This window comes from Pipistrellus hanaki, assembly GCF_964339955.1.
Source record: "Pipistrellus hanaki genome assembly, chromosome: 2".
NCBI lineage: Eukaryota > Metazoa > Chordata > Mammalia > Chiroptera > Vespertilionidae > Pipistrellus > Pipistrellus hanaki.
The window spans coordinates 174,137,254-174,160,580 of NC_140504.1; the positions used below are offsets into that span (position 1 = coordinate 174,137,254).

Genomic DNA, 23,327 nt, shown 5'->3' on the forward strand with positions numbered 1-23,327 from the left:
AGTAGAAAATATATCAAGAACAAAAGGAATGATAGCCGAAACCAGTTTGGCTCAGTGGATAGAGCATTGGCCTTCGGACTGAGAGGTCTCGAGTTCGATTCCGGTCAAGAGCATGTGCCTTGGTTGTGGGCACATCCCCAGTAGGGGTTGTGCAAGGAGGCAGCTGATCCATGTTTCTCTCTCATTGATGTTTCTAGCTCTCTATCCCTCTCTTCCTCTCTGTAAAAATCAATAAAATATATACATATTTTTTAAAAAAGAACAAAAGGAATGATTGACATGAGGATTATATATAATAATAAAATAGAAAGAGGATCCAACAGTTAATCTGCACCAGTGATCACCTAAACACAAAAAGCAGCTAGAAACAAGTTTCAATGCTATAATGCAAAATTATAATTTAACTAAATGCCCTAAAGGAAAGAGCTAAAAATACAGACTAGATTACTCAAATTCTAGAAATGAAAGCTTTAGGTGGCTCTATTAATAGTTGGATGCTAATAAGCTATACATAGCTTCTAGTAATTGTAAGAGACTACATCAATATATAATTAGAGGGGGGGTAGTGTTCCTTAGCTCAGCCTGCACCCTTTCCAATCTGGGACCCCTTGAGGGATGTCTGACTACCCATCAGGCCTAAACAGGCAGTTGGACATTCCTCTCACAATCCAAGACTGCTGGGTCCCAATCACTCGCCTGCCTACCTTCCTGTTTGCCCCTTACCACTTCTGTCTGCCAGCCTGATCATCCCCTAACCATTCCCCTGCCAGCCTGATTGATGCCTAACTGCTCCCCTGCCAGCCTGTTTGCTCCCAACTTCCCTCCTCTGCCAGCCTGGTCACCCCTTAACTGCCCTCCCCTACAGGCTTGATCACCTCCAACTGCCCTCCCTTGCAGGGTTGGTGCCTCCCAACTGTCCTCCACTGCTGGCCTGATCACCCACAACTGCCCTTCCTTGCAGGCCTGGTGCCTCCCAACTGCCCTCCCCTGCTGGCCATCTTGTGATGGCCATCTTGTATCCACATAGGGGGACACATGGGGGCAGCCATCTTGTGTGTGTGTTGTTAATCTGTATATTACTCTTTTATTATATAGGATAGAGGCCTGGTGCATGAGTGGTGGCCAGCTGGTTTGCCCTGAAGGGTATCCCAGATCAGGGTTCCCTTGGGGCGTGGGGTGGCCTGAGCGAGGGGCCTGTAGTGGCTTGCAGGCCGGCCATGTCCCCCCGGTGACCCAAGTGGAGGCCCTAGTATCCGGAATTTATTTATTTTTTACAATTGAAACTTTGTAGCCTGGAATGGAGCCAAGCCTTCTGCTCGTCTGTTGGAATTTATTTATCTTCTATAATTTATATATCTTTGTAGCCTGAAGCGAAGGCCTGGGCCAGCCAGGGCTGCAGAAGCTTGGCTTCGTCTATCCCAGGGGCAACTGTAGCCTCCTGATCTGTGGCTGCCACCATTTCTGTTGGGATTTATGTATCTTCTATAATTGAAACTTTGTAGTCTTAAGCAGAGGACTGGGCCAGCCAGGGTGTGTGGAAAGCTTGGTTTCCTCTACCACTGGGGAAACCCAAGCCTTCCTCCTGCTCTCTCAGTGGCTGTAGCCATCTTGGTTGAGTTAATTTGCATACTTGCTCCTGATTGGCTTGTGAGTATAGCAGAGTGATGGTTAATTTGCATATTACTCTTTTATTAGATAGGATGCCAGGACAATGGGTTACATAATGTTGAATAAGCAAAATCTAAAGATCTCATCATTTCTGGGAAAAGCTCTAGGGTAAAAATGCATCATTCCAGGAAAAACTAAAACCTATATAAAAAGTGTGATCTTATAAAGCTTTCGGTCATAAGTTCAGTTATAAAAGTAGCCCCGTCACAGAATCAGTGGTTTAGGTTTGAAATACTCTGGGAAAAGCAATCAGGAACTATGCCTTAACTAAAATCAACAACTAGTTAATAACCCAAATACTAAAACCTTAAATTGACTGGAGTACTTTTCCTTTTCTTTTTGGTCTATTAAGATTACCATAACTCTCTAAAGATTAAAAAAAATAATAACCTACTACTAGAATCTTAGGAAAATGTAAAAATATGTATCTTGTAATCTTAAGAAGACAAAGCATAGTTAATGACTATCTTATGTATTTAGGGTGATTAGACCATTCAAAAGAATCAACTATACTACATTTGTAATAGTAATTCTAACTGCTTAAAGGTATCTAATTAAATTTGCAAATCAAACTTTAAATATTTTTTAAATTAGTTTTTAATTTTTTTGTTTCTTAGATACATGCATTTCATTATTTAAGCCTTAAACACAATGCAAACAGTTCTGAATGCTCTGCTCTGCATACAAAAGCCTCTAGGACCTTACAGAATCTGATTAATAGTTATAATCTCTTCAAGTCAGCAACTGCCATATTGGACTTTGTCATCAACTGCTAGCACAGTGCCTGTACTGCAGTTAGTTTTCAATAAAGGTTTTTAAAAGGAAGTATAAATGACAATAATAATTATAAAAACCCAACAAACAAATAAAACTGGTCTCCTTACCTGCTTTTTTTTTCCCCTTTTGACCTGGAACTGGTATTATGCTTTCTTGGCCTTTCCTCATTAGCATGGCAAGTGATGCATCATGAGCTCTGAACAGGTCCACAACCTCATGTAAGGCGACATCTGTTATTAGGTCACAGCTCAGGACCAGTACGTCTGTCTGTCAAATGGAAAAGGGGAAAGTCAGTATCACAAAGGACAATAGACCACCCAAATCAGGAAAAATTACAGTGGCTTAGAAACATTGTGAAGATTGTATGTGTGGGTGACAGTGGGCAGGATAAGGAATAGGGGGTAGGGCTAAGAAAGAAAGAGATAATAGCACCCTTCAAATACTTGACAGAACCAAATTTTACCTGAATAGCCCAAGACCAAAACTAAGAACAAATAGGTAAAATATGAACAGAAGTATTTTTGGTTTTCATATTATTGTAACTTATGTCTGCCAATCAGAGCTAGTCAAAAAAGAATAATTTTGTTAGGAAATGAATGATTAGAAATGCTTGGGCAGAACCTGGATTATTATTTGTAGTGATTAATTTATCTAACACTAACTGAGCACTTACTTCATGCTCAGCCAGGTCCTATTCTGGAACTTGGAGGAAACCTGGACTGTGTATGTGCCATCCAGTTGGCTCAGATTCCTGGAGACGCTATGCATGAGTGATGTCCACAATGTCCTGTCCTCAATAACCCTGCTCAGCTCCTTTCGACTCATGCCTATGGCTTCCTTTATGGAGTCGATCCATCTCATATTTGGTCTTTCTCTTTTCCTGATACATTCTATTTTTCCTAGCCTTTTCCTAAAAACCCTGCCTTTTTTCATGGTGAGCCTAAGCAATGTTTCAGGTCTAATTTGCTCTAGGACCCACTTGTTTGTTTTTTTGGTGTCCAGGATATCCATAGGGCTCTTCTCTAACTCCATATTTCAAATGAATAGCTTTTTCCCCCCTACCAGCCTTCTTCACAGTCCAACTTTTGCATCTATACATAGTAATTAAAAATACAAGGGTGTAGATAATCTTAGCCTTGGTTTCTAACGACAAATCATCACTTTTGGTAATCTTTCTGGGACTAGAAAGTACTAAATGTGATTGGCTAAGAAAAGCTATTGATATATTTTAAACAAATTTCTACCTATACATTCTGTCATATTTTACCATAAATGCAGAAAACAAAAGTACAAAAATAATGAATTGGAAAACAAAATTCCTTAAATTACAATTTAAGTCAACTATTGATACATCAAGGTTTCTCAATAACACACCTATAGTTTCCCAGAGGTATCTCAGAGAAAGGTTGTTTCCTATTGCCCTTTCTAAGCCAACCACGGTAGCTCCTCTTTTATTAATTTTATTGTCTAGGCTTCTGTATGAGCTTTGGTTTGGAAAACAGGTTCTGCTACTTTAAAGTCTGAAAAACATTGTACTAAATTATCCCAAATTTAAAAATAAAGTGAATATCTGTATTCATGGACATTTTTGTAAGTGGTTCCGACTTTTCTAAGATTTTACTAATTTAAAATCAAGTTTCTGTGTTGGGTGGGAAAATGTATGATTTCAACTCATATTCTACTACAGCAAAGGGTTGTGTTTGCTCAGAAAGTAAGGCTCAATGTTTAGGATGCCTTGTCTTACTGCCTGAAATTTCTTATTCTGAATACACATGTTCCTCAACTTAGGATGGATGGGGTTATGTCCTAATAACCCCATCATAAGTTGAAAATATCACCAAGTTGAATATGCATTTAATATACCTAACCTACTGAACATTATAGTTTAGCCTAGCCTACCTTAAACTTGCTCAGAACACAAAATAAAAAATTAAAAAAAAACCCACAGGTAACAGTACACTATAGACTATAGAGAATTAGTTATTTGCCTTCGTGACTTCATGCCTGACTGGGAGCTGTAGCTCACTACCCAGCATCATGAGAGAGTATCATACTCAAATCGCTAGCCCAGGAAAAGATCAAAATTCAAAATTCTAAGTACAGTTTTTACTGAATACTTATTGCTTTTGCACCAATGTAAAGTCGAAAAATTATAAGAGAAATCATTGTAAGTCAGGGACCATCTGTATAGAATCTGTACCAGAACCATCATTTCTTTTCCGACATATAACTCATTATTTACAGCCTAAATAATTCATTTTGAAGGCCTCATCTAAGATTAAGAAGCTCAAATTTGGATTTTTTTTCTCTACCCTTCTGCTTTCTCTTAATTCTTAACTCTGATTTAAAAAGAAAAGTCCCTAAAAACATTATCTTTTTAGAGGAAAAAAATTGCTATGCTCACCATCCAGGAACCACCAAACATTAACAAATCAGCCCACATACATGCAAACTAAGGAAGAAATAGCCTGAAGAATCCTACTTATTTTTTAAAAATATATTTTTATTGATTTCAGAGAGGAAGGGCATGGCCGGCCTATTTTGTGTGTTGGAGTGATAGTTAATCTGCATATTACTCTTTTATTACATAGGATAATTTCTTTTGTCAGATTGGCAAAAAAAAAAAAAAAGTACTTTTTTGATGTGCCACAGAGTTTCAGTAATTAGTACTTTTTTGATGTGCCACAGAGTTTCAGTAATTAGTTTGTGTGTGGATGAGATGAAAAATATTGAAAATCAGTAATAAGCTATAAGAGAAAAGAAATTACTATTGTTTTGATTTTTATTCTACAAATGTAAAGCCCAGTGTAGAAATGCAAATGTTCTTCTACTAACTGAAGTCCAGAGAGAAAAAGCTTAAAAACTGTAAAAACCAGAAGTGTGTGATCACAAGCAATGAATAAATAGACTGTTGGACTGTAAAGCAACTGTACAGTATATCTGAAATGAAATTAACTTGAAAGTGCCCCAGACACACCAGCCCTCAGCTGCCCTGTGTTTTGGGAGATCACTTCTTTTCTAACACCAATAGTATGCCTCTTCTTCTGCAGAGCCCAACGGGAATCCCTACAGACTTCCCTACACATTATTTCAATAGTCCTCGGTACACTTTATCCCAAGCCTGGTCCTCTAGAGAAGCCAAGGCAGTGTCAAGGGCAGAAAGCACAGCTCTAAAGGACAGTAGATGTGAGTATTTTTGACAAAGTGGAAACATACAAGGTCTTCAAGGGAAGGCGGAAGACAGCACTTTAGTGTTTGGGGAAATTCAAGACACCCAGGAATTCAAATCTAAACTGCTGCCAGTTAGTCTTGGCTAAAGAAAACAAATTAAGCAGAGAAAACACAATTACCAAGTCAGGGCAAAGCCCAGAAATCTCTCATTACAGGAATATTTTCAATCAAGCCAAAAACCACTGAGTAAAACTAGAAGAAAAAAAAAAAGTTAAATCAGAAAACCGGATGTGTGTGTGTGTGTGTGTGTGTGTGTGTGGTGGTAATGGTAGAGTGGGAGGTGGGGAGAGCTACTGGGAATAGCTTCTTTTCTTTTCCTGGCAGCTGTTCCATGACAGATTGTTATAAATAACACAATCTGGCAAATAATTTCCTACAGCAAGGAGAAAGGAAAACATACTTACTCCCCTGGAAAAAACTGTCAGGGCAAGGTAACTAACATGCTTTAACCCACCAGCATTCTGCAAACCATGGCTATGATCCAAATCACCACCCTGTAACTCCATCCCTGCCCACATGGAACTAATGAATTCAGTTACTTGGTTCTGACTATGAATGGTCACAATTTACATTCTCCTATGTGGTCCAATCCCAATCCAATACCCAAGAGTAGTTTGTCTGGTGCTTTAATAAACACCAATGGCTAACCACAAAAGATTTCCAATCTGAAGTCCCCAAAGTGTACAGTAAAGAGCCAACTGTCATTTTGTTTATACTGAGTTTGGGACATTAGGTGCGGGATGGAATGACCAATTCAATCTATAACAAATATGATCATATTTAGACTGAGAGCTAAATAGCCTTCCTGTGATCCTTAGCTTAATCACAGTGTCACCATAATCTAGGTCTGGAGTCAGAAATCTGGCCACAGTCTAGGACTGATGTCTTCCCTCTCTTGTCCAGTCTCCTACCCAATATCTCACTGGTCTCCAAGTCCTCCTCTATTATCTCCACTACCTTAGTTCAGATCTTGAAATTTTTTCCCAGTCTCTTAACTGGTCTCTCTCTTACTCCAGTTTTCCCTTATTCTAATTCATATTCCTATTCCATACTTGTATTCCACTGCATATTTCATTTCCCTGCTGAAAGCCAGCCTAAAATAGTGTTCTCCAGGATTTCGGGGAGGTAGAAGAGAGGAAATGGGGGGGATGGGGTAGAGGGGAACAAAACAAAACAAAAAATAGTGTTCTCCAGCCCTGGATGGTTTGGCTTGGTGGATAGAGCATCAGCATGCAGACTGAAGGGTCCCGGGTTTGATTCTGGTCAAGGACACATGCCCAGGTTGCGCGCTCAATCCCCAGTGGGGGGCATGTACAAGGCAGCCAATCGGTGATTCTCTCTCATCACTGATGTTTTTTTTTTTTTTTTTTTTTAATATATTTTATTGATTTTTTACAGAGAGGAAGAGAGAAGGATAGAGAGTTAGAAACATCAATGAGAGAGACTCATCGATCAGCTGCCTCTTGCACACCCCCTACTGGGGATATGCCCACAACCAAGGTACATGCCCTTGACCAGAATCGAACCTGGGACCCTTCAGTTCCCAAGCTGACGCTCTATCCATTGAGCCAAACCGGTCCTGGCTCATCACTGATGTTTCTATCTCTTTCTCCCTCTCCCTTTCTTTCTGAAATCAATGAAAACATATTTTTTAAAAATAGTGTTCTCCAAACATAAACAATTATTGAACATATCCACTTCTTCCTCCTTACTTTTAAAATACACGAATCACTATAAGTAATGTAATATGCTCGTTATATAACACATAAGAATAGACATTTTATTTAAATATATTTTTGTTGATAGTATTATAGATATCTCCTATTTTCTCCATCCTACCCCCTCCCCAGACCTATTTTACTTTTTAATATATTTCTATTGATTTCAAAGAAGAAGGGAGAGAGAGATAGAAATATCGATGATGAGAGAGAATCACTGATTGGCTGCCTCTTTCAGGCCCTCCACTGGGGATCAAACCCACAACCCAGGCATGTGCCCTGACCAGAATCAAATAGTAACCTTCTGGATCGTAGGTGGATGTTCCACTAGGTCGACGTACACTGGTTGGGCAAGAACAGACATTTAAAAAAGAAGAGACAACATTAAAAGAACTAGAGATTCTAATATTTTCCTCTGTAGTCTATATTACACACACCCTGACTTTGAGAACATTCCATTTTGGAGATCACTCATCCACAGGACTGAGTTCTAATTCCTGAGGATGACATTCAAGGTCTTCAAAATATGACTCCAACCAGGAATCCTCGTGTACTGCTGGTGGGAATGCAGACTGGTGCAACCACTGTGGAGAATAGTATGGAGTTTCCTCAAAAAACTGAAAATGAAACTCCTATTTGATCCAGTAATCCCACTCCTAGGAATATATTCCAAGAAACTAGAAACACCAATAAGAAAGGAAATATGGCTGGGACCGGTTTGGCTCAGTGGATAGAGCGTCGGCCTGCGGACTGAAAGGTCCCGGGTTTGATTCCGGTCAAGGGCATGTACCTCGGTTGCGGGCACATCCCCTGTGCAAGAGGCGGCTGGTCGATGTTTCTCTCTCATCGATGTTTCTAACTCTCTGTCCCTCTCAATTCCTCTCTGTGTAAAATCAATAAAATAAATTAAAAAAAAGAAAAAAAAAAGAAAAAGGAAATATGCACTCCTATGTTCATAGCAGCACAATTTATAATAGCTAGGATTTGGAAACAGCTTAGGTGCCCGTCAGCAGATGATTGGATCAAAAAACTATGGTAAATCTACACCAGTGTTTCCCAAACTTCTCTCATGATGAGAATCACCTGGTGGAGTTGTTAAACTACAGATTCCTGAATCAAAAGATGCAGATATAAAGATGCTCTGTCTTAGAGCACTAAGTTAAGTATACAATTTTACCTATATGTTCCCAGATATTCTAGTTTAGCATTTCTTAGTTGGGATTCAGGAATCTGTATTTTTACAACTCCACCAGGTGATTCTCATCATGAGAGAAGTTTGGGAAACACTGATCTACACAATGGAACACTATGCTGCCATAAAAAAGAAGGAATTCTTATTATTTGCAGCAACCTGGAAGGAATTGGAGAACATCATGCAGAGTGAAATAAGCCAGTCAATGAAAGAGAAACTTTCACTCATATATAGATAATAAAGAACATTATAAACCATGAACCAAAAGATAGATATAGAGACAGTAAAGCAACAAGCAGACTGTCAAATTACACCAGGGAGGGTAGAGAGATCTGGGGGAGATAAGAGATCAATCGAAGGACTTGTATACATGCATGTAAGTACAACCAATGGACACAAAACTCTGGGGAGAGAGGGCATGTATGGGAGGGAGGGCAATGGTAAGATATGTACACAGATAATAATTTAATAACAAAAATTAAACAAACAAACCAACAAACAAACAAACAAAAAACAAAAATAAAGAAAAATGACTCCGCCTACCTAATGCAGCCTTCTCTCCCACAATTTCCCCTCCAGATAGCGAATGTTAACTTGCTAGAGTAAACTGCCAAGAATGCATGCACTATTCTCTCTTTCTACTCACTACACATTCATTTAGAGATGAAGTCTTTTCTTATCCATTACAGACCTTAAACCACTAAATTGGATTACATGGTTTCTTTCCCATCCAGACTCTGTGCTTCATAAGGAGCTCTTTCATCTTTGTATCCCCAGAGTTCAACCTAGTGCTGGCAAACAAGAATCAGTAAATGTCATCACTCTTCCTATTACCTCCTCCTTGTTGGAATCGATTCAAAGACTAAAACATCCCATTTCAGATAATTAAAACAGCATACTTTCTGACAGAGCTGAGTGCCCCCTTCGTAGTCTGTGACTATTCAGAGTTAGGAGAAGGGCTATAAAGGTAACTTTGCAGCTCCCTAAAGCAATGAGGTAGGGAATAAGCCTGCTGCCTTCAAAGAAGAAAAAGGCAGAGAGGTCTGAAAGAAAAGAAATCAGATGCAACTGTCCTGGAGGGCATGGCTAGATTTATAATTTTTAAATGGAGGCTCATCATTTATAGTTCTAAAGTTTTCCTTTTTAAGTCAAGAATAGAGGAATTCTATCCATGTTTCCCAGATGAATCTAAGAAGTAATTGAGAATGTGCTAATTTCTAACTCTGTTAAATGAGTTCTTTATAAAAATGATAGTCACTTCTCTTGCAGGATGTAGACATCTGCAATTAATTTTAACCTACTGATATTAATAGAGAAATAACAAAGGCTTTTTGTTCTCTTAAATCAAACTTTCACTTTGAAATAATTTACTATTCTGAATTTAAATTAAATAATTTCATTCTTTTTCTTTGGTCAGACACGAATACGCCATAGGACAAAAATATTATTGTCCATTTCAAGATCATGGAACAATTATATATTTTCTGTCTGTAACTTGAATTTTTAAAAAAGTATTTTTTCTTTTAATCCTCATATGAGCATATTTTTCCCATTGATTTTTAGAGAGAGTGGAGGAAAGAAGAGAGGGGGAAGAGAGAGAGAAACATTGATTTGAGAGAGACACATCAATCACTTGCTCTCCCCCTCTGCTGCCCCCACATACACCCAACTGCAACCCAGGTGTGTACCCTTGACTGGGACTCAAACCTTTGAACCTTTGGTGCACAAGCTGACACTGTAACCGCTGGGCAACACCAGCCAGGGCTTGAATTTTAATTATATCCTTAATTATGACATGGAAATACTATCCATTTTACTTGGAAACCAGAAAGCTTGGGAGAAGACCAGCAGAGGGTAGTTAGAAACTATAACAAAGAAAAGTTTATAACAACACGAGAAAAAGACAACTAACAAGTAATAAAGAAAACTAAACTAAAATCAGGGTTTTATTAGTGCCCAAAAGTAACTTCTAAGATTGGGTATGTTTTCGTATTAATTTCACATGTGACTTTAAATGTCACTCCCTCCTTGGGTCTCAGTTTCCTCATCTATAAGATAAGAGCAATGCACTATCTCTGAAGTCATTTCTGACATAAGAGGGAGCAGTTATAATAAAGAAGGCTGGTTAAAAGATCCCTCTTTTCCACCTATGCAACACAACTATTGCACAGGTTCCACCCTCTACAGTAATCTGAAGAGAAAAAAAATAGAGGATATCTGAATTAGGAAAAAATAATCACAGTTCAGAGTAGGGAGAGGGGATGCACCTTACTGAAAAGGGAGAACTTATACAAGAATCTGAGATACCATGATCTCCACACATTTCCTAGAATGCCAACAGCTGGTCCTTACCTTTCAGAAAGGAGAATTTAATATTTTCTCTGGGGAATTTGAATAATCTGAGAGGAAAAAACCCTTAAAGATGCAGATATAAAAGATTCCTCCCCTCCCCCTGCCAAAGAGCCTAACCACATCACCATATCACCCTATAGTGAAGCTCAGAGTCAACATGCCCCATCCATATGTAAAACTTGAGCAAAAAGTAGAGAAAAGAAAACGTGAGAGGAAAGATAAGAAAATTAGAGGACCAGTCTAAGAAATCCATTATCAGAATAAGTTTTCAGAAAAAACAAAACAACACAACACAGATAAGAAGAATCATCAACAAAATGATTTCTCTAAACTGAAGGACACAAATATCCAAACTGAAAGGGTCACTGAGTGGAGAGCTCACATGGATAAAACAGATTCATATGAAAGCACCTCATCATGAAATTTCAGAAAATTTGAAATTTTTCTGAAAGAGAAAGATGCTACAAATTTCCAAGAAAAAAGTTGGTTACAAACAAAAGATTAGTAATCACAAAAGTTTAGGACTTCTCAACAACTCTTGAAGTTAGACAATGGAGCAATGCTCTCAAAATTATTAGGTACCTACCAGCTTTCCAACTGAGAATTCTGTGTCTAGTTAAATTATGAATCAAGTATGAGTTTAGAGTAGATTTTCCCAGGCATGCAATGTCTCAAATACTTTTGTCAGGAAGCTCTAGTATGTTTCCCATAAAAACCAGGGCAGCCGAAACCAGTTTGGCTGAATGGATAGAGTGTAGGCCTGCGGACTGAAAGATCCCAGGTTTGATTCCGGTCACATCCCCAGTAGGGGGTGTGCAAGAGGCAGCTGATCAATGATTCTCTCTCATCGATGTTTCTAACTCTCAATCCCTCTCTCTTTTTCTCTGTAAAAAAATCAATAAAAATATATTAAACAAACAAACAAAAACAAACAAACAAACAAAAAAAAACAAGGGCAGAAGCTAAGAAAAAGAAAAATGTGGCTTCTAGGAAACAGAACATAAAACTGAAGAAAAGAGGCAAAATGAATCTTCATAATGGTGAAGGGAGATGACATAATGACAGCTGTGGACCAGGCATGGAAAAGGCAATCACTATAGGTAGAATTATGTCAGAACTTCTTTAGGAAGATATAATTGATAGAATAGCTGATGAGTCTAAATATCTCAAAAGGAGATTAGTCAACTAGTGAAAAGGTTGGGGATGATTTAATATATTTCTTTTCCCACAGTCTTGTGCAGGGAGATAACAACAAATAATTTTAATCCTCTGTACAAGTACAAAAAATGGTACCTAATCTAATCTTAGAAAGTCAGAGAAAACTTTTTGGAACAGATGATACTCAAGTTAAGAGCTAAAAAAACATTGGGTAGCTACAGGCAACTTCAAATGAACTCTCTGGTAACAATGACAGAATGCTTACTAACTTCCCACAAATTGTATGGTCCATTCCACTCATCAGGCTGTAGTGTTACCTTATTATTCAGAGCAGCATGGGGGCCCAACCAAGAGTTTCCAAAAATCTAAGTCATGTGGTCTGCTTGTCGCTCAAAGATAGAGTCTGTGATGGCAGCCTGGGTTTTCTACCTAGCTATCACATCTCTGTCCTACCCTGTATCCTTTCATACCATAAAAGTGTCCCTATAGACTAGGGGTGTCGAACTCAATCAGAGAAGGGGCCAAAATCTAAAATCCAGCCTAAATCGCGGGCCGAATGGTTTACTGAACAGTCATAAACTGACAATGTCATAAACTGACAGGGGAGTGCAGTGATGACAGCGCGGTGCGGGCCACATTGCAAGGCCTGGCGGGCTGGATTTGGCCCGCGGGCCTTGTGTTTGACACATGTGCTATAGACAAAGGAAAGTGACGCAAAACAATCAGGCTCACCCAGAGAGCTTACAAGTTCTCTGGCTACCAAATGCAGTATAGAGCTGCAGAAATACTATCCCAAAGACCAGAGTTCCAACAAGTTGCAGTCTGTGAGAGGTTAAGATGAAAACACTTCAAGCTTATACATACACACACTTGGTTAGTACAGTCAATAGAAAAGCTCTATTGAGATTTGGGGGGTAGGGGGGGAAAGGAGAAGAAAGGTTTCAAAAATTCCCTCATTCATCTTGTTAACTTGTTTATGCTATAACTGCTGGGCTTTTCACTATGCCACCAGCAGGCTCAAAGAAAGTGTCATAGGGGATATACGGAGGCTCTTCTAGGCAACCACGGCCCACCAAAGCAGTCATAAGAAAAAAGTTGCCACTTAAAAAAGTCTTCAAGCAAGTTGAGACCAAGTTCTCAGATCTTCACCTGACCAAATTGCACTTCTTTTCAAGCAGATAGAAATCTGCCAAAAACAAGTCTCTGGGCAAAATGAAAGGTTCCCGGAAAGAAGGAGAGATTTGTAATTTGATAAAGACATCAAACACTCAACTCAAAAGAACTTGCACTTAGCTTTTTGGACATCTAAAAATAGCACATATGCTCAATCTTTCTAACATGCTGTCTCTGGGATGGGGATTTCATTGGCATAGTTTGTTCTCTGTTGTAGCATGTTAGCTGTTTCATAAGACAGATAACAATAGTTCTTTTCCTACATCAAAGGATTTAAGTAACTAAACCTCTAACTAATGTGTTGATATCATTATCCCTATTTTCTTGGTTGTGAAACTGAGGCAAAGAATAAATGAGGCTTTCCTGAGGCTAAATAAAGATTTCTGTCTAGATTACATAAAAAATTATTAGCTTTACAATCTCTAAATTAAGAGAAGCCATGAGACCTGCAATAAGTGCTTTAAATATAGACCACAGAATAGATTATAGATTTAGTCTGCTGAGGCCTCTTTATATACATCACTAACCTATTCTCAAAACATTTTCTATAGAATAATCACATTGTTTCTAAAGCACAAATGGCTGATTACCTCAGCCAATCAGAGGAGCATGTACTGTGGATGTGTCAGGTTCAATGTGCATTGCTTTGTGCCGATCACAGACTGCATCCCTGTCCTCTTACTCAAGAAGAGCCACGCTTCCTGCTCACATGGCTCTAGCAGTATAGAAAGTCTTCTTACAACAGTGGATCTACCTCCACTTAGAGAAAGATATCAACAACCAACTGCTTGTTGTAAGACAAGGATACTGCATAGTTCCCCGAGTCTTGTTAGATTTGCTAATTTTAAAATGATTTATACATTTCCCCAAAATATTTAATTAAGAGTTCTATAGGTACTAAGAATTACATATGTTAAAAAAAGTTCTGCCCTCACTGGTTTGGCCCAGTGGACAGAGCATCGGCCTGTGGCCTGCGGACTAAAGGGTCCCAGGTTCGATTCTGGTCAGGGGCATGTACCTTGACTGTGGGCACATTCCTAGTGGGGGGGTGTGCAGGAAGCAGCTGATTAATGTTTCTCTCTCATCGATGTTTCTGACTTTCCCTCTCCCTTCCTCTCTGTAAAAAATCAATAAAATATATTTTTTAAAAAGAGTTCTATATATAAAGTGGGGCAAAAGTAGGTTTATAGTTGTTCACATGGAAAATAATAGAATAAAAAATAATAATCAAGAATAAACAGTTTCATATACCTACAACTGTAAACCTACTTTTGACCCACCCTGTATACATACAACTATCTAATGTACACAAAAAAATGTGCATAAACATGAACCCCACAGACTCACAAAGAGAAGAAAAAAGTAATTTTGAAATATTAAACTATACCTGTTCTTAAAGTCAAGAATCTATATATATAAAAACCTAATATGCAAAGTGTCCCCTTAGGAGTTCAACTGACCATGAGTTCGATTGCTTGCTATGATGTGCGCTGACCACCAGGGGAGCAGCATGGAATTAAGACAGGCCGCAGCTGGCAGCAGCTAGAGACCCTACCCATGCACAAATTTCGTGCACTGGGCCTCTAGTAGATTATAAGGACTACTGATGCTTGTCTTCTAAAGGCAACATGATAGAGTGAAAAACCCATGGGCATTTGAGATGCACAAATGCATCTCATAACTCAGGACTGGATTCTAACTCCGACTCAACACCTGAACAGGTATGAGATTTGGGGCAGGATATTTAAACTCTATGAATGTCAGGTTTCTCAACTGCAAAATAAAATAATACCAGCTACCTCTTAAGGTTGCTGTTGGGATAAAAATAATCTACAAAGCCAGACACACAGAGTAAATATGAAAAATCTCCTTTGCGATCTTCGGAGAAAACATTCTAGGTAACTCCAAGGAAAACAAAATTCACATCCTCATAATCAGCTAACAACTTAACTCCCTACTTTAGGGTTGTATCTAAGAACAGAAACTAATGTGCTGAAGTACATTCACTAATTTCTCAAATGTACTAACTTATGAAGCTCTTGAAAATTTAAGTATCCTCAGAAGTGTTCAAGGCTATAGAGATCTTGTGTGAATAATCAGCTATTACTGCAAAGCAGTATAAATCAGGCTGTCACTCAAAAAGAAAAGACTACCAATGAAATTATTTAATTGATATGTTTTATTTTTCAATATATCTCGAAGAAATATAGACTTATTTAAAGGTATATGCTTACACTGACTGAAGCCTTCAGATGACACAGTTTGGAGCTGAAAATATTCCTTCATATCTCAGCTTTGTAGTAATTCTTCAACTGTTAAAGTACAGGACCTACCATCATTTTTATGTTTTTTCCAGGAGCTATTCTATTTCCTTCACACTATGAATAACTATTCCTACATATCGCTCCATCATCACAAATTCCAATCCTTTAAGACTCAGAAAGTGCCGAAACCGGTTTGGCTCAGTGGTAGAGCGTCGGTCTGCGGACTGAAAGGTTCCAGGTTCGATTCCGGTCAAGGGCATGTACATTGGTTGCAGGCACATCCCTGATAGGGGGTGTGCAAGAGGCAGCTGGTCGATGTTTCTCTCTCATCTATGTTTCTAGCTCTCTATCCCTCTCTCCTCCTCTCTGTAAAAAATCAATAAAATATATTAAAAAAAAGAAAAAAGACTCTGAAAGTGACATTTATGAAGCAGTCCAAAAGGTGTTTCCTGATACTCCTCTAGAGGGCACATAGGACTCTTCTAACTTTACGATACATGCCCCTAACCTCAGATAAAAATTCAATGTCCCCTGAAACATGTGTCATCTGGCTGTACCTGCCACACTATTCTACTAATCCATTGATTATTCAATGCGTTTACTGAGACTTTGGCATCTAATGCATATTCTTTCTTTCCACCTAAACTTTAGGCAAGTTACTCAAGCTCTCTGAGCCCTATCCTTCTCATCTGTAAAATGTGGATAAAGATAATATCTTCCTGAGTGTAGTTGGAGGATTAAATGATATAATGTACATTAAGTATCTAGCATGTAGGCCTATGGTGTTGGAAAACTGGTGAACTAAGAACCCAAAAATTCTGTTATGAACACCTGAAAACTCTGGATACGACATAAGACATTACTGTAAATATATTCAAATTTATAAGAAAGAAAAGAAAAATACCAAGTGCCAGAACCGAAGAAGGAAATGAACACTTAGTTGAAACCTTGGCTATCCTAACTGAGTTTTTTTTGGTTTGGTTTTATTTTTATTGATTTCCGAGAAGAAGGGAGAGGGAGAGATAGAATTATTGATTATCTGCCTCCTGCACATCACACACTAGAGATTGAGCCTGCAACCTGGGCATGTACCCTGTCCCAGAATTTTACTATGACCGCCTGGTTCATATGTCAATGCTCAAACATTGAGCCATGCCAGCTGGGCTTAACTGAGGTTTTTAAAGGCTTCATTGGGCCAAAATATATGGCTTGAAGCTGAAATGAAGCAGGAAATTTGAACTGAGACCTTACATAAAGGGGACCTCAGTGAAAGGGTAAACTTCAGAGAAAAAATAATCTACCTACAGCACAGGGAGTCTTCTAGGAGGTTTGTCTGTCTCTGGACTTGGGACACAAAATTCTGAGAGAACATTATTTCTAACCTAGAATTCTATACAAAGGTAAGTTGTTATCAAGAAAAGGATGGTGTATGGGAGGGGGGGGGCAATGTTAAAATATGTACACAGATAATAATTTAATTTTAAAAAAAAAGGATGGAATAAAACATTCTCAATCATGCAAGTTCTCAAAATATTTACCTTCTGTGCTCTTTCTTTGTGAAGTCAATAAAGTTTGGGTTCCTTTGAAATGAGGAAGTAAACCAAGAAAGAGGAAAACAAGGGCTCTGGGAACCTGGCATCCAAAACAGGAGGGAGAAGGGAATTCCCAGAACGACGGTAAAGAGAAGCCCCAGGATGACAGCTCTGCAACAGCCTAGAGAGCAACCTGAGGAGAGAATGGATGGCTCACAAGAGGGCTGTCTCAAAGGGAAAAATAAGCCCTTTGTTAAACTACTTTATTGAAGTATGATTGCCATATAAAAAAACTGAACATAGAAAACTGGGCTTTTTAAAGAAATGTCTGATTTCAGATCTAGATACAATACAATAGAGATTACACATATAAAATATTATGGCCAAAAAGTTGAAACTGAATCTAATTTGGGAAAAAGAAAAAAGTTAAATGACATCAGTAGAAAGCAATTGGACATACTGAAGATGTGGGATGTTCTACAGGACAAATAATCTGTTTCTTTGAAAAGTAAGTGGCAAAAGGAAAAAAAGTGGTTGGAGGGGAGACTGTTCTAGAGTAAAAGAGACTAAAATGATACAATTGCTTGGGCCAGTTTAGCTCAGTGGACACAGCATCTGACTGTGGACTAAATGATCCCAGGTTCGGTTCCGGTCGGGGGCACATATGGGGATTGTAGGCTAGATCCTCAGTGGGGGGTGTGTAGGAGGCAGCTGGTTGATAATTCTCTCTCATCACTGATGTTTCTATCTCTCTCTCTTTCTCTCAGTCTCTTCTTTCCTCTCAGAAATGAATTAATTAAAAAAAAAGAAAGAAAGAAAAAACCCTAACTGGTTTGGTTCAGTGAATAGAGCATTGGCCTGCAGACTAAAAGGTCCCAGTTTCAATTCTAGTCAAGGGCATGTACCTTGGTTGCAGGCACATCCTCAGTAGGGGGTGTGCAGGAGGCAGCTGATTGATGGATGTTTCTTTCTCATCAATGTTTCTAACTCTCTATCCTTCTCCCTTCCTTTCTGTAAAAAATCAATAAAATATATATTTTAAAAAAATAAAAAGGAAAAAGATATAATCAGCCTGGCCAGTGTGACTCAATGGTATAGCATCAACCTATGGGACCAGGAGGTCAGGTTTCCATTCTGGTCGAAGCACATGCCGGAATTATGGGCTCAATCCCCAATGTGGGGCATGAGGAGGCAGCCGATCAATGATTCTCTCATTGTTGATGTTTCTGAAAAATATTATGTTGAACAAAATAAACCAGAATATTGTATGATTCCATTTATATCTAGTTCATAAACAAGCAAAATTAATATATGCTGATAGAAATCAGAATAGTAGTTGACTCTGTAGGTGGGATACTGACTAATAAGAAATACAAAGGAAATTTTATTTTTTATTTTTATTTTATTGATTTTGTACAGAGAGGAAGGGAGAGAGATAGAGAGTTAGAAACATCGATGAGAGAGAGTCATCGATCAGCTGCCTCTTGCACACCCCCCAATGGGATATGCCCGCAACCAAGGTACATGCCCCTGACCGGAATAGAACCCGGGAGCTTTCAGTCTGCAGACCGACGATCTACCACTGAGCCAAACCGGTTTCAGCTACAAAGGAAATTTTAGAAGTGATGGAAATGTCCTAGATTTGAATAATGATAAATTGGATGTATATATATTTTTAAATTCATTGAACCCATTAATATCTGTGTGTGTTTTACTCTGTGTAAATTATCCCCCCAAAAAGGGGAGGGAAGGCCATGTACATTTCAGCATAAATTTTTTGTTCTTTAATGCATAGGTAGGTTGAACATATTAATACATCTGTTTGCAGTCACAAAAATAGCAGAAGAAAGTCTGCCCCCCAATTCAAACAAGATGGCAACGTTATCATACAGACAGGACTTTTTCAAAACGACATCCATTTTAGAATAATTTATGACGTTTACTTTTTTTCAGTTTGTGCACGACTAGCCACTGGGACACTGTTTACTCATATCCATATGCCTGTGTTAGTTTTTAAAAAAAATATATTTTTTTAATTTCAGAGAGAAAGGGATAGGGGAGAGAGATACAGAAATATCAATGATAAGAGAGAATCACTGAATGGCTGCCTCCTGCACGCCCCCTATTGGGGATAGAGCCCACAACCTGGGCATGTGCCCTTGACCAGAATCAAACCTGGCACTCTTTAGTCCACTGGCTGATGCTCTATCCCCTGAGTCAAATCATCGAGGGCCCTTGTTAGTTTCTTAACGAAGGAGACTAAAAGTTTAAATATTATCATGTGAGGGGATCTGCAATTTTTTATTTTATTTATTTATTTTTAAATATATTTTTATTGATTTCAAAGAGAAAGAGAGAGGTAGAGAGAGATAAAAACATCAATGATGAAAGGGCATCATTGATTGGTTGTCTCTTGCACATCCCTTTACTGGGGATCAAGCCTGGCCCATCAGTGCGCAGGCTGACACTCTATCCACTGAGCCAAACCAGCCAGGGCGGGATCTGCAATTTTTAAAGTTCCTTTGTACTTCTTTCCAGTTAATTTATCTAATAATTTTGCTTATTAATTAATTTCATATAAATAGAATGTTTTAAAGTAAATTTGAAGCATATATATATATATATATATATATATATATATATTTATAAAGATGTACTATTACTTTAAAATATTGGAAACCAGGGACTGTGACCAAATGTCTAAATCTTTACTTAGTAATTAAACTAAAAAGAGTTGAAGAGTACATGCACAACAAAGTATGTAAGGTAATAATGTATATTTTAAAAAACATTATAAACTATAAAGCACTGGAAAAACATAAGATAACATTTACCTTTTATAAACAATAAAAATCAAGAAATAGTTTTTCACCTTAAGTTTTGCATATATGTGGCGCAGAGAATCTGCAGTTCCCTTGTCAGCCTCATCAGGAATACACACAATATCTAGCTTCATTTTCATCTTGAATTCTGCAGATAAAGCCTTTTGGACATCCCTGGTTGTAATGACAATGACTTCTATAGCACAAAAAAAGAAGGAAAAAAATACAAAACTCTCATTCATTTAGATAATGATTTGTCTATTTCAATTAGATTTGGTTTGTTTCTAAGAGTTAATATTGTTGAGCCTTTTCAATGTATTTTACATGTGTTCTCTCAATTCTTAATAACAATCTCATTTTACAAATGAGAAAACTGTTATTGTTGTTTGACTTTGTTCAGGGTCACATGACTAGTAAGCAACTGATTCAAGATAAAACTCAGGTCTGTCTAATTAGAGCCTTCACTTTAATATATTACATGATACTTCTCGATGTAAAGAAGCCAGCAGAGCATACAAATAGGATCCCATTTTAAATCTTCATTCACTACAAAGAAAGAGCTATCCCCACTTCCTATGAGGTAGCCACAATGAACCCTAGTTAGAGGCAATTTTACATAACAGATGTCTTTACTTTATCCATGTAGCTATCAACCAATGCTAGAAAACTTGGGGTTTTGTCATGGATCTTTGGTAGGGTAATGTAAATCCACTGTAACATAACATATGTTGCTGATGTCTAAAGATTGAATTTTAGCATCTCTATAGTGGAAAAATTTCCACTTGTCCATTATAGTGTTCCAGGTCACAATTATCTCTCCCTTTCACTGTAAGTATTCTTTTCTATTTTCTTTCCTTCTTTCTTTCTTTTTCAAATCATTTAACTTTCCTTCTTCCTTTTTTTCTTCTTTCTTCCTCTCCCAACTCTGCTTTCTTTTAGTCACTAACTTACTCATTCATCAATAAATACAAATACATTTAATATGTAAAGAATGAATAGGCACTGAGAATTCAAAAATGAACTCAACATGGTTCTTATTTTAAGAAACCTAACATGAAGAAATTATACATGGAAATGGTTAGGGAAAGTATCATGGAAGGCATGGCCTTTGAGAACACAATGAATTTACAACAAAAATTTCTTTTAATTAAAAAATTTTTATTGAAATTATTGGGGTGACACTGGTTAATAAAATTATACAGGTTTCAGGGGTATAATTATGCAATATTACAAAAAAAATACAATACATATTGTATGTAAAATGCTGACATTACAAAAATGAATTAGATATAGTACCTGCTCTCAGAGAGATCAGTCCCCCAGGCCATTAACTACAGCATGAAACAGGCATTGAGAAGTACTAAGATAGAAAACCAAAGTGTGATGGAAGCATAGAAGACAAGGAGATTGATGCTATTCAGGATTTAAAAGAGGAGAGGACATTTTAGGTAGAATGGATAGAGTTAAAGAAGTAACTTAACTGAAAAAGTCAGTCTAATAATTGGACCAAGACTTTTCTGTATGGAGAGAGATAAAAGCTAAGTCTAAAATCATGACTTGGTTATTAAACTCCAGAATCCTATGTTTAGTAGGTACTCTCCAATTCCTTAGTGAGAAGAAATTTTTTATGTAGGGTATTAAATATACTACAAAAACCATCCCTAAGCATAACTAACTATATCTATAGCAAAAGTAAAAAGAAAAAAAAGTTAGATGATGAATCCTAAAAAAGTAATGAACAGAAATTATGAGATTTTAAAGTTTGTTAAGATGTGTCCTTCACCTGAGCAAACTGATCTCTATAAAAACAAAATCTCTTCTAAAACATATATTTTAACATCAATGTCACATAGACTACTTCATAGAAATGTTATGTGTTTGTTTCAGGAAGGCAGTTCTCATAGTGGAATGATCAATGGATCACAAGACTGAGCCCTAAGATCTAACACCACCTCTATCCAGTCCTTGGATGTGCTATATTTAACTACATATAGGGTACCTCAAACGCACTGTGGTCAAAGCTAAACTCATTATCCTCATTCACACCTGTTCCTTGTCTCTTTATTCCCTTTCCTAGTTAATGCTATCACCTAGTCACACAAGCAAAAAGTAGAGGTAACTCTTCCCTTTTTTTTCCTACTTCCCCTCCTCTTAATCATCAACTTTCTCAAATGTTCCCTTTTCTCCATCCTTAGTACTTCTTTAGTACAAGCCTTCTCCATTGCTGGTGTGGACTTTTGTATCAATCGAACTCATCCCCGTTTATAGTTTTGACTCCTTCAAATCCATTCCTCATATAGCTTCCAAAGTAATTTTTAAAAACTGTAAATCTAAGTTATCAAATTTATTACCATAAAGTTGTTCTTAATATTCCCCTATCTTTTTAATGTCTATAGGATCTGTAGTTATGTCTCCTCTCTCATTATTGTTATTAGTAATTTTTCTTTTTTCCAGATCAATCTAAGTAAAGACTTAACAATTTTATTGATTTTTCTCTAATGCTTTTGTTTTCTATTTCATTTATTTCTGCTCTTATCTTTTTAAAAATTGATCATCTAATATTCTTTTTTCCAAAAGATATATTTATATTGATTTCAGAGAGGAAGGGAGAGGGAAAAGGAGACAGAAACATCAATGATGAGAATCATTGATCCACCTCCTACATGCCCCACACTGGGGACTGAACCGGCACGTGGCCCAATCGGGAATCAAACTGAGATCCCCTGGTTCATGGGTTGACACAACCACTGAGCAAAGCCAGCTGGGCTAAAAATATTATACTTATTTTTAGAGAGAGAGGAAGAGAGAAACATCGAGGTGAGAACAAAACATCAATCAGCTGTTTCCTGCACGACCCCTATTGGGGATCAAGTCCACAACTGGGGCATGGAGCCAGCAACCTTCCAGTGCACAGGAAGTTGCCCTATTAACAGAGCCATACCAGCCAAGGCTACTCTTATCTTTTGATAAGAGTATCTCTCTTATCTCCTTTCTACTTATTTAGGTTTCATTTGCTCCTCTTTTTCTAGTTTCTGAAAGAACTATGATGATAATTTGAGACATTTCTTCTTTTTTACTATAGTGCTATAAATTTTTTTATAAACAGAACTTTAGCTATATCAAATTTTAATACAGTGTATTTCATTTTCAGTAAATTTAAAATATTTTCTAATTTCCCTTGTGATTTCTTCTTAAACATATAGATCATGTGGAAGTATGTGATTTAATCTCCAAATTCTTAGGATTCCCTTGATATCTTTCTGTTATTAATGTCTAATTTAATTCTACCATGGTCAGAGAATATAATTTGTATGATTCTAATCTTTATACATTTATTAAGACCTGTTTTATTTTCAAAAATATAGTTTATCTTGGTAAAAGTACTTAAAAAGAATGTTTATTCTGCTTTATTGGGTGAAATGTTCTACAAATGTCAATTA

General features: G+C 37.5%; 2 protein-coding genes across 3 annotated transcripts in view; one reads left to right on the forward strand and one right to left on the reverse strand.

The window, feature by feature from the left end:
• UROD (uroporphyrinogen decarboxylase) overlaps nt 1–23,327 on the forward strand; it is a 158,429-nt gene that overhangs the window by 107,064 nt on the left and 28,038 nt on the right. The window lies entirely within an intron of this gene.
• The window catches only part of EIF2B3 (eukaryotic translation initiation factor 2B subunit gamma), an 88,072-nt gene that overhangs the window by 57,506 nt on the left and 7,239 nt on the right, over nt 1–23,327 (reverse strand). For both annotated transcript variants that reach the window (XM_084874617.1, XM_084874618.1), the window contains exons 3-4: nt 19,938–20,083; nt 2,553–2,712 (exon numbers count right to left, since the gene is read on the reverse strand). In XM_084874617.1, coding sequence (XP_084730743.1) covers nt 2,553–2,712; nt 19,938–20,083 — 306 coding nt within the window. The remainder of the gene's footprint in view (nt 1–2,552; nt 2,713–19,937; nt 20,084–23,327) is intronic.